This window comes from Astatotilapia calliptera, chromosome 5, assembly GCF_900246225.1.
Source record: "Astatotilapia calliptera chromosome 5, fAstCal1.2, whole genome shotgun sequence".
NCBI classification, from domain to species: Eukaryota; Metazoa; Chordata; class Actinopteri; order Cichliformes; family Cichlidae; genus Astatotilapia; species Astatotilapia calliptera.
This window is the reverse complement of record NC_039306.1, coordinates 726,896-745,814: the sequence shown is the minus strand read 5'-3', so window position 1 is coordinate 745,814 and position 18,919 is coordinate 726,896. Positions and strand designations below refer to the sequence as shown.

Sequence of the window (18,919 nt, the reverse complement as noted above, 5' to 3'; positions counted from 1 at the left end):
CGGACAGGGACGCAGCCAATCAGGTGGACGGGCAGACAGGTGGACACAGATGCAAACAGACAGGCTGTTACAAACCAGGAGGAAGAAATATCAGCTCCCACAGCACATTTTAAGTGGCTTTAGTGTTCCTGCAGGGCCGGCGTGGGCACATATCAGCTGTTAGTCAGTTAATCAACGAATCAATCAGAAGAAATGTTCATAAAGACAAAAATATCTGAAGACTTGCTTCCACCAAGATGTCTCATTTTGTAGTTTTTCTTTGTTGTGTGTGGCTGCAGAGTGAATCTGTCGAGGTTTCAGGCAAACACTTTAATGATTATGAGGCTGCGGTTTGAAGTGCCGTTGAGAAATTACGATCTGTCCCGGTTCTCGTTCCGGGCCGTAAAACAAACAGCACATTAAAGAGTGAAGCCTCCTCTAATATCTTATTCTAATCTTGCATTAACAGCGCATTAATGCAGCTGTGTCTTCGCTTTGGCTGCGTCTCATGCTTACATTAGCCGATCTTTTCATTACCTGTCTTTAGCGTTAAGGAGCTCACTGTGACTAAAGTGGTCTGCATGAGAACCCTGACCCAAACACGGGGCCCTAATGGAGTTTCATTAAAGGTCAAAGAAAGTATTTTCTTCCTCTTTCCAGGCAGATCGATCCGTGTTTGGAGTTAAAGATGGATCCAGACAGACCCTAGAAGACTGGCAGCTGTAATTGCAGCAAAAGCTGGTTCTACAAAGTATTGACTCAGGGGGCTGAATAATTGCGCACACCCCACTTTGCAGTTATTTATTTGTAAAAAATATTTGGAATCATGTATGATTTTCGATCCACTTCTCACGTGTGCACCACTTTCTTTCACGTGGAATTCCAATAAAATTGATTCATGTTTGTGGCTGTAATGTGACAAAATGTGGGAAAGTTCGAGGGGGTCGAATACTTTTGCAAGCCGCTGTACATCAGCGGGCCTGAACAGATTCACCTGTATTTGATTAGAGTTGGGCATAAACAGCTTGGTTGGCTCCTTTTCACCATGATACTGTCGTTCATTATTATTATCATTATTACAGCTAAAAGGAGAGCTTGATACAAACAGCTGATGAAGATGAGTTCATGGTCATTTTTGAAGCATAAACTGTAAGTAAAGAAAAACCTCCACCCTTAGAAATGAGATAATTTCTTGCTTTTTTGAGAAAGATGTCACACAAAGATGTTGCACAGTCCTCCACTGATAAACAAATAGACAGATTAATTTATATTTAAAAAAAGAGTTATATCCATGGTCGTAACTGAGGAGCGGGGTTTGTCCGGCCCAACTGTTGTTTTATGAGTTCGTCGAGTTCCTCCCATAAACTGTATTTAAAAGCTGGATGTTTGTCATTGTTATTGGTATTTTTTTAAACCTCATGTTGGCTTTTTCATTTTTTTTATTTGTTTAATTAGACGTATGAATTTGGCAGCTACAATTTAGTGCAGCAGGTAAAGGATTACGAAAACGTCCAGACGGTCTGTTGTATCATCAGTAGGGATGGGTATCGTTTAGGTTTTATCCAATACCGGTGCCAAACCAGTACTTTTGAAACTGTGCCGGTGCTCAAACCGGTGCTTAAAGAATGGAGAACACAAAATTGGTCCAAAAACCTCTCATGTTCAGCTGTTTTTTTGTAAAAAGATAACAATGTTAGCCTTTTCTGCAGCTATGGGGCATATATGGTATCACTCTTGGCTGGAAGCAGTGCTTAAACAATGGAAAAAACACAAACTTTGTCCAAAAACCTCTCATGTTTAACTGTTTCCCACTTTTTCTTTGGTCATTTTAGCCTTTTTGGCCAGGGTGAAGGGAGTATCTGCCATCAAACAAGAAGACAGCCGCATGTAGCTATGATGATGTTTGCTAGTTCACCTTACATGCATTAATGTAATAACGTGGTTAGCCTACTCAACGTAAATTACACACGAACAACATGAAGCTACTCACGCAGAGAAGAACGGCTGCTGCTGCATCATCATCCTCATCATTTCTGCTACACTGGCAGGGCTAGGGGCCAGGACTCTCCTCTTCGGGTTTTTGGGGGATGTTGCTCTGGGTCCAATAACAGGCACCACACCCACAGTAGATGTGCCCGGTGTGAGGTCTCGCAGCAAGCTATCAAATACGGCGCATTTCTCGGATTTTAAAAAAAACGCTATGCGTCGCCAGGTGTTTCATCAGATTCGAGGTGTTACCTCCTTTGACAGTATCACAGTATCAGCTTAAAGCACTTGTTGCTGCTGAGTTTGCATCTTTTGCTGTGAGGTACAGCCAGACTTTTGACCGCTTCGCCTTGGGCATTTTTAATCTGTAGCTCTGCTCTAAAAGAACGCACGTACCTGGACCCGCCTACTATCCTCGGAAACGTAAAATGATTGGCTAGAATCTAAAGTGTATCACAGCTCAGGAAAAAAAAAAGCACCGAAATAAAGCACCGAAATGTGCGCTGCTTTTCGGTCTGGTTACTACAGTTTATGACAGAACCGGTACCCATCCCTAATCATCAGATATTTGCATTAAAATGTTTCAGAGCAGAAACGCTTTCCAGACGTTTCGTTTATTTCTGCTGTAAAGGTGGATGTTTTAACGTGGGACTGACTCGCTGCTGGAGCCTCCAGTGGACATTAGAGGAACTGCAGTTTTTGGCTTAATTTTCTTAGTCAATGTTGTGGAGACATGAAAATAAAAATGTGGCATTTTTGAGCCAACTGAAGACGAGTTTTGGCATCCTGATATCTGCCCTCGCATCCTCCTCTGAATATCTCAGAGAACAGTCACGATTTTCTGCTAAAAATGGTATGAAAACGTGATTTCTTCTGCTAAAATATCTGATCATGCTGTCTAATGTTCATCTAAACACCGTGTTTAATCAAAGCTCAGTGGAAGTGCTCATGTTGCGTCTCGTTGACAGGAGCCTGGATGTGAATCCCGGTGTCTCTGCTGTAGAGCTGTGTGCTTTGTATACATACATTTCAAAGCAGTAATCCTTTAGCCGGCAGCCTCCTTCTTCGTTTTTCATAATTTAATGTCAGAGTGAAAGATGAGTCACCTTCTGTAAGCCGGACACTTTACTGTAGGCTACACCTTCTCATCAGCGAGCCGAGCAGAGGGTGACTCAGCTCAAAGTGACTATTGACCCCTGAATAATGGCTGCAGAAATTAGAGTTCACGCTTCATTTTGTTTTGATTTGTATTTTGTTCTCTGTCATCTTCAGCGGCCTGCGGGGGGTTTCTGAAGCTCAGGTTCAGAATCAGCCGCCCCCCACAAGCAGCAGCAGCAGCAGCAGCATTAAAACGGGCTGCTGCCTCAGTGAGGCCTGAATCATCAGCATGCAGCGCTCACTTGCAGCCTTCATGCAAGTACAATATGATTTAGCACCATTAAAATATTGAAATTAAAGCACTTCTCTTGTTGTTATTGTGTTACCCTCGTGGTTTTTATTTGCGCTCATATTTATGGCTTTGTTATTTTATGCTCCAGTAGCTTCATCTTACTTTCCTTCCTTCGTTCTCTCCTTTTTCCTATTTTTCTTCCTTCCCTTAAATGTCACCTGCATTTACTCAAAAACTGACAAAAGCATGAACAGTGAACAGCTTTTCAGTGGGTGGCAGGTCCGCTGTATCCCTGCAGAATGTGGTTATGGCTCAAAGAGACGTCGTCTGAATGCAGCATCTCCAGAACGCCCTGATCTCAGCATTAACGGAGGTTATCCGTGCCGGGTAGACTGCACTGTTGGAAATAGTTTATTTTGATGCTGTTTTTTTGCAAATTGTGCACAATAGCATTTATTTTCATTTTTCCCACAGTTTATAAAAATTAGTGTTAAACTATGAAGACAGATTTCCTGTGGTTGGAAACTATTTTGTGCAATTTTTGTGTTTACAGTTTTGAGGGATAAACCTCTGAAATTTCTGTAACTATGTGTAGAAACCAAATGATTTTCAGGTTTTTGTAGTTTATTGCACTTTTTTCCAGTTTATCTAGTTACTATGGACTTAATGCATACATGTTATTAAAACTTGTGATATAACGGTTGTATTGATACAGCAACTTGAAATGCTCCAATAACTGGCACTACAGCTGTTAAAAAGATAAAGATAATGTTGGACTTTAAACGAGTTAATTGTCATAATGTCCCACAGAGGAAACTCAGACTATCCTCAGCGAATCATCTGCCTCCATCTCACCCTATCCCAGCATCCTCTGTGGTCATCCTGCCTGTCAGCTCCATTTGCCCAGTAAATCCACCGTCTCTTCTGTGCACACGTCCAAACCGATTAACTTCAAATTCAAAATGAACCGCTATTTCTCCAAAAGAAAGATTTCCCAGTTCTGGTGTCTGATATTAAAATGATTTGCACATATCAGCATTTAGCACAGCGTCACGTTTCTGTCTACATACTACAGCAAATACTACAGCGGTGGTTAAAAAGGCCCAGCAGCGTCTCCACTTTCTGAGAGTGCTCAGGAGGAACAACCTGGAGGAGAGGCTGCTGGTGACATTTTACAGAGCCACCATAGAGAGCATCCTAACGTACGGCATAACAACATGGTATGCAGGGTGCTCAGCTGCAGACAGGAAAGCACTGCAGAGGGTCATCAACACAGCCCAGAAGATCACTGGCTGCTCTCTGCCCAGCCTGGAGGTCACTGCAAACTCTCGGTACCTCAGCAGAGCTGGCAATATCATCAAGGACCACTCTCACCCCAGCAACCAACTGTTTGAACTATTACCGTCAGGCCGACGGTACAGGTCACATAAAACCAGGACAAACAGATTCAGGGATAGCTTCTTTCCCAGAGCTATCACCGTAGTAAATAAGCACAAAAACAATTGAACCTGCTTAGCTATACCATACGTCACTGCCATTATATTAATGCTGCTATCCTGTATATATCGTACTTACTATTGTTTGAGTACTTACAATTGTTTTTTTTGTACTTTTTATATTTTACATTTATATTTATTATTGAAACTTGCACCAAGGGAGTGGCACTCCAATTTCGTTGTACTCTGTACAATGACAATAAAGGCTATTCTATTCTATTCTATTCTGTCTCTGCTGCCTTCTGGCTCGGCCTCCCTCGATGAAAAGACTGTGACAGGTGTAACTTGTTGTCAGGTGTTTCCTTCTGCATGGATTGTCCACAGATATCAGGCCAGTGGGCATCTCCCATGGTTTAAACTGCCTCTCCACACCTGACAGTGAGGGCAGCCGACAGCAGACAGACATGTCTGAAACACGTCTCATTTATTCCCTTCGGTAGACGTAAAGTTACTGAGAGTTCTAGTATCTGATATTTCAGACCCTGATTGTTGAGCAGTAGGAACGTCTCTCTGTTACCAGAATCAACCCTTGAAGGCCATAAATCATAAATCTTTGCCTTTTTCTTTTAAGCATAAGCAGCGTTGAGGCTGGAAATGTGCCGCTGCCTGCCTCAGTCCTTCTCTCTGGATAACGGTCCGAGTATTTTGTTCATTTACTAAAAGGCGTGCCGCCGTGGCGTCGGAAACTCCCACAACGTCTAATGAATCACCGCTCGCCTGCTGCGAGAGAGCATTTGTCCCAGTCAGATAAGAATATGAATTAAACATGTTCACGTGTGGAGGGCTCAGTGCTGGAGGTGATTTATGCCGCTGCAGTCCCGCTGTGTGAGGCGCATACATGAAGCACAGAGGTGGTTTCGTTGTAGTTTCGCTTTCCCAACTTAGACTCTTCACAGCGGATCATCGTCCTCTCCCTTTTCCCGTTCACTCACATGTGCTTCATTTGTTTTAATCTCATTTAATATCCATGATATAATAACACACGTGTTCTTGGATAAGTGCAACCAGTGACAGAAGATCCATCCAGGTTCTTCCAGTTACCAAAGCGAAGTCTTAGTGGCAGTTGGCAAAGCAAGAATACTTCCCAGTGCCTCCTGAAGGATCCCGATTAGCTCCCAGGCCAGATCCCCAATGAGTGCTGGGTCCTAACTTCTATGAATTGGACATGCCCAAAGAGTCTCCGAAGGAAGGCGTCCCGATCAGATACCCGAGCTACCTCGGAGGGTTCCTCTCCACTCTGCTCCGAGCTCCTGGAGAAAACTCATTTCGGCTGTTTGCATCTACTCGCTCTTCCGCTCATTCCCAGATCTCGTGACCAAAGTTGAGGACTGTAGAATGATACATGGGAAATAGGAGGCTCCGCCTACACTAATCCACCTGTCAGCCTCACCTTCCACTTTTCCTGCCACATGTGAAGAACAGACAGTGAGATTTGAACTCTTGAACTTTTCTTGTGAGTTTCAGAGACGCTAAAAGTGTTTTTGATCAGTCCGCAGTTCAAAGAAGTATGGAAGCAGCTTAAAGTGAATTATACACGTAACGGTCACTCGATTGTGGCTTCAGAACGCCTCCCGCTGAAGTTCTATTCACTTCCATTCAGAAAGCACCATCTTAGTAGAAATACTAAGCCTGTCATTTCTTCAGCAAGCAATTATGGCCTCCATTGATAAATTCAGGCTCTCTAATATGTGTGCCGCTCGTCCTGTGGGACATTATTGGCCCATTAATTAGATTTGAAGGCTTACAGGAGGCTTTGCTGTCCGCGGCGTGGTCGTTGGTTGACAGCTGTGTGACAGAAGTCGGCCCGGACGCTGTCCTGCCTCCAGCTGACGGAGCTTTTATTTAAGGGATTATTTCTTTCTACAAAGATGATTACTTTACCTGTTGTACTGTTGTTCTAGCATCACTCTGGTCTGAGGTAGAGAGGTTTGTCCTTTCAGACTGTGAAAGCTAACACCCTGCACCAGTTATCTGGTAGTTTCTGGATTCAACAGGAAATGATGGCTCTGAACAAAAGCTGCAACTCTGAGCTCTTCAGTGAAAACACCGGGTGGCACTCGGTCCATCTGTGGGCTGGATAAAAGCCCAGAGAGGGTATCATGTCAGAACGAGACCTCGTAAAGCAGAAGGACGCATGGGCTGTCAATTTGACTCGGTTTCAGTTCAGAGACAAAGAAAATCTTTAAGTCATGAATCATTGTTTTAAAATGGGGACGTGTTTAAAGTTATGGTCAGTTTAAGTGTTCAGAAAATAAATGTAAGTGAATGTAACGTCCTCTGAAGTGATGAAAACGTGTGTGTGTGTGTGTGTGTGTGTGTGTGCTCACCCAGCAGCTGCCAGCTCAGAGGAAGCAGTTTGAATTAAATAATTCACCAGCTGCTATTATACAACAATTACTACACTTCCATCAAAGCTCTGAACACACACAGACGTACACAACCACATGGATGCACATGTATGAGGACTCACAGACACGGTGACCGGTGCAGTACGGGGTCCTCAGAGGCCTCACAGAAGCAGAAAGTTCAGTATTTCAGTGCGTGTGGATTTAAAACGATCGTAGCGAGGCGCTCGGAGGACAACTTCAAAGAGGCGTTGAGATCTGAATCAGGTGTGTCTGAGGCCTGACTCACGCTCATTGATGAGGACGAGGACAGCTGCGCACAGCTGCACACCATCAGTTGCTGTTGTTGTTGGGGCGATCGTGGCTCAAGAGTTGGGAGTTCGCCTTGTAATTGGAAGGTTGCCGGTTCGAGCCCCGGCTTGGACAGTCTCGGTCGTTGTGTCCTTGGGCAAGACACTTCACCCGTTGCCTACTGGTGGTGGTCAGAGGGCCCGGTGGCGCCAGTGTCCGGCAGCCTCGCCTCTGTCAGTGCGCCCCAGGGTGGCTGTGGCTACAATGTAGCTGCCATCACCAGTGTGTGAATGGGTGGGTGACTGGTTGTGTAAAGCGCTTTGGGGTCCTTAGGGACGAGTAAAGCGCTATACAAATACAGACCATTTACTTTTTTCATCTCTGCCCGGATGGCTCATGCACGGTCGCATGCACTGCAGTTAAAACGTGTAGGCAGGCAGCTCTGCTCAGTGACAACACATTGCAGGGCACATGGACTTTTGCTTTTTGCCACTTGGACCCGAGCAGACTGTTATTTCCATTCGAAGCAAAGGATGGCCTTGTGTTACTGGCATGTTTTTAGAAAAGCACCAAGGGGAGAAAAGAGGAGTACAGCTGACAGCTGGGCTCAAATAACAGTAACATATTTCAGGAAACACCTCTAAGGAATATAATTTCACTCATTTTCCTCCTTTATTTTGTTCTTCCTCTAGCGGCTGGTTAATTCTGGATGTACTGACCCTGTTTCCAGCTGCTCCTGCAATGGATGACATATTAGTGACTAACCGTGTGTCGTGGATAGGCTGATCTCATCCATCAGGTCATCCTGTGGCTTATCCAGGTCCAGCTCGTGGGTGCCGCAGTCTAACCCTCAGTTTGTGACCGTAAATGAGGGTAAGCTTTGCTTTCATGCTCAGCAAAAAGAATTACTTTATCCTCCGCTTCTAGTAGCTGCTGATGGTTTAGAGATTTTCTTTAATATCTTAACCAAAGGAAAACTTTGCTTCACATTTGTCTTTGAGCGATGCAAACACTGGAACAGAAAATAAACGCACCGGCTCTACTTGAGCTCTCAAAGGGCTTTTTTACAACATGACTCGTTCGCTTTTTTCTGCGCCTGAGTGCTTTCAGTCTAACATCAAACACTCTGATGGAACCATCAGAGAGAAACTTAGACCTCAGTATCTTTGGCACGCACAGCAACCAGGGATCGAACCACCAACCTTACCGTTAGTAGACGACCTGCTGCACCTCCTGACCTGCAGCTACCCACGACTGTGAAATAACGACGAGGGTGAACCGAGCGGGATTCAAGCTAAGCATTTCTCAACTTCCATACGAGCGACTGAAGCGGCTACAAATAAATGTATATGTTGATTGACATTTGACCTGGTAATAAATCAATTAGGTCACCTAGGCAACCAGAGCTTGGAGCTCCTACAGGTGACCAGCCTTCAAAGAGATGTACGACGAGTGAATCACAGCTTTAGGGCTCACGTTTGTTTCAGAGGCCTGGAAATATTTCCCGGTCCTCACAAACCGAACGGGCTCGTTGTTCTCGTTGTGTCTGTAATTGCAGAGTTTGGTGTGCACGCTGCTCCTTACTGACTCGTTTCCTTCTCACAGTGAAACGTAGGCCTGCCAGATGCTGTAAGAGAGTTTGTGTTTGTTGCCCGGAGCTCAGATATGTTTCTGTTTTTTATTGCCTGAGCAGATGGGACAGGATGAAATCACATGAATCAGATTTAGATGTTTTGTTGCAGTGGAAGTTGTCATCGCCACAGATTTATTGCAGGGGAGCTTTTAATTGGATTGTAAGCAGTCAGTTTCCTCTCAGCTCATGGACCATGTGGCACTTTGTGTCTACATTTACACTTTGGATTAAAAGCAGATCGGCACAGAGTCTAAATAAGTTAGCTAAACAGCGGAGTTACAGACCAGCTCTCACATCAGAAACCCTGCATCTCAAATCTAAACACATGTGAGCATCAACAGCAATTAGCTGTCCAGTAAAATGATTGATTATAATACAAGAAAGACACGCTCATGCTGACTCGTGTTTCCTCTGTTCAGACTAGAAATATGGAAGAGCATCTGTGCTTTCAGGATATGTTAAACTAGCTGCACTATTTTAACTCTTTAAAATGTTATTTGATAAATAAAACCATTATTTAAAATTATGTTTACAAATTTAGATTTTTTTTTATCTCTACTTCTGTTTATTATGTTTATAGTGATTTAAATCTTTATCTTTGCCACATCAGTTTCACTTATTCTATCATATTTCTGACTCTTTCCTCGAAATCTTGTGGTTTTAATCTCTTCAGCGTCACCTAATAATTCATTGTGTTGACTTATTGGCTTAAACAATGACCTCACGTGCTTTGTTTAATTGCAAATATTGTAATTTAAGCATCATGTGGTATGTGTTATGATTTGATGCTATATAAATAAAATAATTGAACTGAAATCTCACGATTCTCCCTTTTATGGAAAAATGTTCCCTAATCTGTCTCATGAGTGGTTCAATAATCTTAAATTAACGTTGGTCAAACGTCGTGTTTTTCACACTCAGGTTTTATCTTGACTGACTTTAATGTAACATCATCTTAGTCGTGTTTTCCTGCTCGACGCGTCTTCGCTGGGGGAAACGGGCTTCCATAAATGCCCTCGGTGTTGGAAAGCTGTGGTCGGGCCGGCGTTCGCTTTTCTGGGCCCGGACTTGCTGGGAGAGGCTGCCTCGCTCTGAATTATTAATGACCTACTGTAGAGAACAGCTCAGCCTCCCCCCTCATTACCTCACCCGCCTCTCGTGTCCTCTCCCTCTGAAACCTTCTGCCTCTTATCTCTCCGTGCTGCTGTTCGCTCTTTCAACAGCCTCCTTTTTATTTTTCCATCTTTTCTTCTTCTCTCCTCTTCATTTACCCGCCTTCCTCTCTGCCTTTCCTCGCTCTCCCTCCGGAGGCTTGTGAGATTGTGTTATGTCACATTAAAGAGACAGGCGGCTGCTAAATGAAAAATACGACGTAATAAGACTCATCCGAGGAAAACTGTGGATTCAGCATCGATTTTGGATCGGTGTGAATTCGATTTTCTGGGATTCGGAGGAACTGGCTCCCCAGTTTCTCTCCGACATGTTCAATGTCTTCTTTTCACTCACCCTGAATCTTTTTTGTCCGCCTACTCGTTACACCTTTTTTCTGCGTTTTGAACTATTGTTCCAATAAATTGTGGTGTTTTGAGGCCACAGGAACCTGAAACTTGATGTAAAAACTGAACCAGCTATTGGCAGCTGCATGTTGCTGCAAACCTGCTGATGTGCAGGAGTTATTGTTGAATTACTTGAACACTGAGGGAAACTTTAATGTGCGATTGTTCTCTGGGGCTGTAAGCACAGCCTGTTTTGTAATATTTGAAGGGTTATATTGTTATGATCAAAGGTTTCCTCAGCAGGTCAGAGGGAGACCTGTGAGACCCTGCAAGGAGCGTGGATTTGAATCCAAATGGCAGCTGTCAGCTTATTGGTGGGAAGGTGGGGAGGGGCGGTGCTGCGGGCGGTGCTGCGCTGACATCATGAAACTCAAAGAAATGTCACATTCAGCTGTCTGCAATTATTTTATAAACGTGTGTGTCTAAGGCAACCAACATGACAAAATAACTAGCACACCTTAGTCTTTAAGTTACACGACCTGGTTACATTTGGCCTGCGGTTCAGCACCATGGACACTACCACAGCTTTCTATTGTGCATATGGACTCTAGAGAAGTCTATGATGTATGTTTAATATGTTTCTATAATTGGGAATTAAGAAGGATCTACAGTAAGTCTGTTGTGGCTCTACTGTCTAGCAGGTTAGTCCTGTGTAACCGACCTCTTCTGTCCGTGTTTCTCTCAGACGTGGCTGAAGAACTACGGCTACCTGCTGCCTCACGACGTTCGGACATCAGACCTGCGGCAGGAGAAGGCCATGCAGTCTGCCGTGGCCGCCATGCAGCGCTTCTACGGCATCCCTGTGACGGGAGTGTTGGATGAGACGACTATCGAGTGAGTAATCGGGACGTTTCCGTAAAAGTGGGAAAGGCAGGGCACTCCTCGTGCAGGCGGGGACCGTTGCATCATGAAGGGCATGTGGTGTAACATCTTGGCCAAACCAAACATGCGTATCATAAAAAATGAGATTTCCATACCAGATCAGTCGGAGGTAGATTTAATAGCCTTCGGTGCTGTTGGAAAATCTGCTACTGTTGGTCAAACACGAAGGACGAGGAAAGGGGGGAAGGCGTGTTCACAGGCAGCGAGAGAGAAATCTGACAATCCCGTTAGTCAGTTTACATCTCTTGGCACTATCATGATCATGTGTATTCAATAATCAGTAAATATTGTATTAATACTTTAAATAACTGTGTAAATGTTCCTTTTGTATGGCTAACACACAAACGACACACACTGTATTAAACTACATGATATTATTTCTTTGCAACTTTGCTCATTTCTCAATAAGTGAATCTTTATTTTTATTCACAGTCCAAAAAAATACTTTGGTTAATCTGGGTTTTGGTGCTCCTCACTTCATCCTCTACCTGAAACAAAACAGTAGCTCCTGCGCCTTTAAGGCTCTGCTCCATGAAAGCCTGCTGTGTTCTGATTGGCCAGCTTCCAGAAGCCTACTGAGGGGCAGCACCCACTGCCTGTGAGCTATGCTTCTTGACTTTGGTGTGTCTGTAGCAGTGATCTCCAAACGATGGACCACACTTACATTTACCGTTGAATATTTCCACTTAAGAAGAAACAGAGAAGCTTCATTTTCTGATCGCTAACGTGACCACCCACCAGTGTGACCAGTTTAAAGTGTTACACTCTTCTGTTTTTGCTAACCTGAGCGTCTCTAGCTGCTCTGCATTTACTAGCTTGTCTCTGACGGCGTCCGCCTGCTGTTTGCTGCTGAGCGCGTCGTCTGAAGCTGTTCTTCAGATGTTTTTGAAGCGTCTGAAACAACGCTGTGAAAACGATACGACTGAAGCAGAATGTAAAGTGTGAGCCAGAAATTCAAAACAATGATTTAAAGAATCCGAGGAGCTCTGCGAAGCTGAGCGTTGACCCCCTTTTGACATTTCACAGACACTTAATCCACCCAGAAGCAATCAGCCTCACTGCTTTCAATTTAAATGTGCTTCCTCTGCTTCAGCACACAAACTGCTCTCCACAAGTGAATCTGCTTCCTGTGGGTGCTGCTCATCCTCACATCATCTTCAACAGTCTGCTTTTTAAAATGTTTTAGCAGAAATCTAATGGCTGTCTTTATGTTCCAAGAGTTCTTTGGAAGATCGTGCATCTCCATTAAACTCAGAGATTATCAGTCTTATCACTCCCCGATATTCAGTGATCAGCTCTAAATGTTACAGAGTTAAAGCGCTGAGCAGCACGAGAGGCGGGTGCCTAAAAGTCACCAACACTCTCCCAGCTCGATAACTTCTTCCAAACGTCCTCTACACTTAACATCAGCATAAAAACTGTGTCCCGGGAGCTTCCGAGCACATCCTGTATGTCATTCTTATTTCTGATGGGAAAAAGCAAAGCTTGCTAAGGAGAAGTTGGTAACCAGAGCATCAGCAAACATTCGAAAATATCTCAGCACACTTGGTTGCCCCCTGTTGATAACAGTTTTAGATCAATTCTGTAGTTTCATTACCAAAAGTACTTTTAAATGGCCTCACAGTTTACACGTAGTTTACATCAACATGTGAAAGCACCCAGGTTCAGGCGTCCAGTGAAATCGATTCTTGTGTCAAAGCAAATATGTGAAACTGCCGGCTGTGGTGCGCTGCTTTGGTGAATAATGAACAGCTAAGAGAAACTAAAAATGGCTCTGATGATTAGCAGACATGAGATCGTTTAGTTGGTCCTGTAACTGCAAATGCAAAACTAATTCATAACCATCTCCAGCTGTGTCTCCCCTAAAAACAAAGCTGCTTGGAATAAACACGGTTCACTGAAATTGTTGTTCAGCTGAAACCACCCAGTCTGTGCCAAAACACTAACATGTTGCTGTTGTGTTCAGGTGGATGAGGAGACCTCGCTGTGGCGTCCCAGATCATCCTCACACCAGCCGGCGGCAGAGGAACAAACGCTACGCGCTGACGGGACAGAAGTGGAGAGATAAAAGGATCTCGTACAGGTGTGCATACCTGACTTCATTTTCCATAATGAGCTCTAAGATGGCAGTAACTGAGCGCTCTGAGCTAACATGGCTATTAAAGAGGCCGACACATGTTAATGGGATGCTGAGTGAGTGTTTCTTTTTCTTAATTCTCTGTTTCCATCTTCATCCTCCCTCTTTCTCTCCCAGCCTGGGCTTAATGTAAATCAGCTGCGTCCCAGGGTACCCTGAACACATCACGTATCCATACATTACATCCACCCACCCACATCTCTCCGTCTTTATTTCTTTATGGACGTACGGTAAAACCCTCGGCTGTGTGATCCAACCAGCAGCTCGGCCGTGTAATGTGGGTCTAATGCAGATTAGAGCCATCCCACGGGACTCTGAACGCATCCCAGCTCCTGCCCACTTTTTCTCTCTCCCGTCTCTCTCTTTGTCTCCTACTTTAGTTCTCTCTGCTTCTTGTTCCCCGACTGCGTGTCTCTCAAATTCAAATCCAGCTTCAGTGCCACGAATCAAACTGAAACAGTACTTGTGTATTTCCACAGTTTCTTGGTAAAAATGACCAACAGTAAGTAAACACTGCTGCCCTGAACGCCTCAAATTCAAATTCAAATTCAAATTTTATTTGTCACGTACACAGTCATACACAGTACGATATGCAGTGAAATGCTTGGACAACTGCTCGTGACCTAAAGAAAACAAAAAAGGAAAAGGCTATGAATAAGATAGGAAATAAATATGAAAAATTAAAAAGGGTAAATTTAACTAGGAAGGAATAAAATATAAATTAAGGTTAAAAATGAAATACCTGTACAAACACAAATTAGAATGAAGGGTAAATTTAACTGGGAAGAATAAGATAAAATATATAAATTAAAGTTGAAAATAAAATAACTGTACAACAAAATACACAATATAGAACTATATAAGAATGTATGAAGAAATATAAATAAATAAATACACAATAACAGCAGCTGTACAAGTATTAACTGGAAATGAAGAATATAATGTCCAGTGTTGTGCGATCCACATTATGTCTTGTAACGCTGAAAACTAACTTAAAAAACAAAGACAAAGAAAAAGTGGTCGGAGCAGTCGTGACGGCAGCCGACCTCACCGGCGCCATCTTGTTCTTCCTCGTTTCCATTCTCTGTTTCTAGTTTCCGCTCTGGGGACCAAAAATCCTTTTTTAGGGAACTTTAACTGTTTGTGGCTGTTTTTAATAAACTGCCTCGTCGTAACTGTTAAAAGCAAAATGTTCCTTATTGAATGGGGCTGTGGTTAGTTTGTATTTGTGTATTTATCAGGGGCCACGAGAGGAGAAGCATAGCACCAGGTTTAGCTTGTCGTGGAGGTCAGCAACAGTTAGTGTCTCGTTCTCTCTCGTTGAGCTCATTTAGTGTTCAGCATTCACTGTTATCTGCTACGACTTTCCAAATACTCCAGAACTCTGTGGTTCTGCTCGATGAGCGGCACTTGTGAGTCCAGGATGAACCTTTTTTCCCTCTCTTGTTTCAGTAGAAAGGGTTTTTTGCAGAGCTTTAATGCAGTCCTTCCTGTAAGTCTCAGTGACATCACAGCATCCTCCATTTTGATTTGAAGTGTGATGCGAGCAGCAGCCTCCTGATAGCTCCACCTTCATCCACCACGAGTTCCCTTTCGGTATCTCTTTGTAGAAATCCTTGTTTCTCTGTCATTTTCCAGCACCTCTGTGTGAACATTATTTATATCTCTGGTTGGTTTTGTCGTATCGTGTGTTCTCGTTTCCTTCTGGTTAAACTCATCGTCTCTGCTTTTCTTCCTCTCGCTGAAATTTTCCACGTCTTTGTTTAATTCTGTTCTTCTCCTGCTTCAACATCTGAGATCAAACAGTTTCTTATTTAGATGTTTGAATCCCCTTTCAGCCTCCTCTTGCTTTTCCTCCACCCCCGTCTCTCCACACCATCCCACTCAGAGTTTTATAGGTCTAATGTAAATTACGCAGCTCCCGCGAGACTCTGGGCCCATCCCAGTTCTGCTGCTTTACTGGGATCCACTCTACAACGTTACATAAAACCCACAGCGTGCGATCGGCGCTATCCGGTTACCCCTTACTGCATCTGAGTCTCCTCGGGCCTCCTCGTGTTTCACCTGTTATCTGCTGTCGCATTCTCGCAGTGTTGTCTTCAGCTCGGCTGCCGTCGCTCGAGCCGTTTGCTCCAATCATTTCTAACTCGATTGTTCTTCTTCCGAGGCACCGGCCCATCTCCAGAGCCAGACCAGCCTCCTCCTCTTCCACTCACACTCTGTGATATGGAGCCAGTGTTTAGGCTGGTTGTGCTCCATCATTTACGGTCCATGCAGTATTCATGTTCACCTGCCAAGCTGCGCTTCGGGCCACCTTACTGTCACATCCAGGATCCTTTGCATGAATTATGGGCGTACCTCTGGTTCACTGAAAGTGCAGGAGCTGAGCTTAAGCTTCCAATGCTTCATTAACTGGAAGCGGAGAAACTATGAATGATCTTTGCAGCTCTGCAGGTTGAATGTGAGCAGCCCTTTGCTAAAACCCGAGTATCACGAACTCGTTTTCATTCGGACTGCAGAACGTTTCCATCCCACACACAGAATTACAGGATAGTTTCTCTGAAGGAGACAAAACTGCTCTTAAAATCTGTGTTGAGAAGAACGATGAAGAAGCTAACGCTGGTTACAGGTCTGTCTGTTCCAGAGAGATTCTGGTTTGCAGCCCTTTGAATGTGAGAAATGAACTGAGCGGTTCCAGACTCATTTGTATTTATGCATTGATCTGAAGATGTCAGGCTGACTGAGCCACTGTAGCAGGAATTTTAGCTCAGATTAAACTGTAAGATGTTCCAAGCACTTAGTGAGATTTTACTCTTCATTGTAGCTAAAAAGCAAATGTTATTTATCCAGGGTCAAATCACAACAACACTCACCTCAAGGTGCTTCATATTGTAAGGTCGACCCTACAATAACACATACAGAGAAAAACCCAACAATCATATGACCCCCTATGAGCAGCACTTTGGCGACAGTGGGAAGGAAAAACTCCCTTTTAACAGGAAGAAACCTCCGACAGAACCAGGCTCAGGGAGGGGCGGGGCCATCTGCTGTGATTGGTTGGGGTGAGAGAAGGAAGACAGGATAAAGACATGCTGTGGACGAGAGACAGAGATTAATAATAAACGCTAAAGGTTTAGATTTAAGGCGGTGAATCATCCAGAGGAGCTGCTTTTGGAAACTCAGCATACGTGTACATCTACACAACAACTCCAGAGAGTAGCAGCAGCTCCCACACAGTGTGCTCCTAACCTTATTTTGCTCTGTGTGTATCCAACACATACCCGGCTCACATGCTGCATCAAAACAATACGATCTGAAGGTGGTTGCCGTTCAGTGCGCTTACCTGAGTGACAGCGATGAGCTCAGACAGGAGGATTTTTTCTGCCTCTGCTCTGCATTAAGAGGAATTTCAGGGCTGCATGTAATCACACCCGCTGTTCGATACTGTAGCTGCAGGATTATGCAACTGTGCATCTCCAAGTGAAAATTTCCAGTAAAGCCTCCGTGCAGAAGGCAGATATTAAGAAGAATCGAGAAGGCTGGAAAGAAGAAGAAAATACAAGTGAAGGCCAAAGCAAGTTGAGAGAGCACTCAGAAGAATGTTTCCCCTTTTATGCCGATGCCTCTGCAACTAAGCAAATTCATTAAAAGTCAATCAAAGGACAGAAACAAAAGAAGAGAATAACTGCATTTAGAGCTGCTCCGACTGAGCTCAGCGATGGATTGCGATCAGATAAAGATGTTAAAGCTCCTCTAAAGGACGAATCCCTTCAGCCGTGTAGAAATTTGTGTTCTTTGTGAAGCATTTCCATAAATTCTGATCCGTATATTAGTGAAGTATCCAGACAGCTGCTGAAACCTTTTCCATGAACTTTGATCCAGACGTGACTCTTCCCTGACATGCAACTTATTAAATAATTCAGAATTCAACATGTGGTCAGACGTTTGGTGTGATTTCGCATTATGGATTCTTTTCTCATTCTCTTGTGGTGCTTTGTTGGTTATTGTTATTATTATAACAAGAGATTAGTTCTTAGGTTTGTGTTTAGTGTAGGTTTAGTTCTGTGTCTAGTCTGCGTCTTTGTGTAATGGTTTCTTGTTTCCTGTTTTATTGTGAAAGTCCGTGTCTTATTTTGCCTCCCTTGGCTCGTGTCGTCAATCACTTCCAGCTGTGTTCCCCACCTGTGTGTAATCTCAGTGTTCTTCTGTGTGTATTTAGTTGTGTCTTCTTTTGTTGTAGTCGCTGGTCCGTCTGCTTATCTCCTGTGAATCAGCTGTGTGTGTCTCTGCTATCAACCGTCATGTGCTTCCGGTCACCCTTGTTCGTGTTCATGTTTAGTAGTTTAGTTTTTTCCAGTATAGTTTAGCTTTAGTTCTGTTTGCCATCTTCTACTTGTGTCTCATTTTTATAATAAAACTCCTTCGCACCTCAACGAGTGCCTGCTTGGACCCTCCTTTACTTTCCTCCACACGGTTCATCCCTTTCACTGTGACATAAAATGTTTTCGCAGCACACATATTCATGCTCCATTCAGGATTTATCCTCCTCACTTTGCACCATCAGCAGGTAGATATTAAATTATTCCAAATGAAAATCATTTTTGTGCCTAATCTTCTCTTTGGTGTTTGCAAATTGTGCTAAAGCTAAGCTAACTAGCTAAAATTATTTTACCTGGTTCAGTAACTTGCATCGTCCTGCAGCTAATGCTAATGCTAATGCTCGCCTACGTCTTAAAAATGTTGTGGATGATGGAGGAAAGTATTGGCTGTAGGAAAGAAATATGTTAAGGATATGTTTAAAATAGAGGCTGTAAACACAGATGATTTCAGAGTGGACATGCAGTACTATGCAGATGCCTCATTCCTTTATATCCTGCTGGTAAAACAGGAATGTCTTTAAGTATATTTGGGAATAGCTCTCCAGGCATTCTGAGGGACATCCAAAGCTCTCCTTTGGGTGTTTCAGCTTCTGCTTCAGGAGTGTTGAGGTCCGGGCTCTGTGGAGGCCAATCCATGGCTGACAGTGTTCCACTGTGTGTTTTATATAAAGCTATGCTTTTATGGCACAGGCCGTGTGTTTGGGATCATTGTCATGTTGAAAAATGAAGCTGGTGCCAATCAGATGTTTCCAGATGTTTCTGCATGGTGGATAAAAATCTGATGTTACGGTTCTGTGTTTATAATTCATTAGTTGTCCAGCGCCACTGGCTGACAGGGCGCCCAA

At 43.7% G+C, this 18,919-nt stretch overlaps 1 protein-coding gene across 4 annotated transcripts in view; it reads left to right on the top strand.

Annotated features, from left to right (window-relative positions):
• The window catches only part of mmp24 (matrix metallopeptidase 24), an 84,155-nt gene that overhangs the window by 17,600 nt on the left and 47,636 nt on the right, over window positions 1-18,919 (top strand). For 2 of the 4 annotated variants that reach the window (XM_026166544.1, XM_026166541.1), the window contains exons 2-3: window positions 11,362-11,510; window positions 13,525-13,641. In XM_026166544.1, the coding sequence (XP_026022329.1) occupies window positions 11,362-11,510; window positions 13,525-13,641 (266 nt within the window). Of the gene's footprint in view, window positions 1-11,000; window positions 11,241-11,361; window positions 11,511-13,524; window positions 13,642-16,801; window positions 18,263-18,919 lie in introns of those variants that run through there. The other 2 variants (XM_026166542.1, XM_026166543.1) reach the window with 2 other exon arrangements.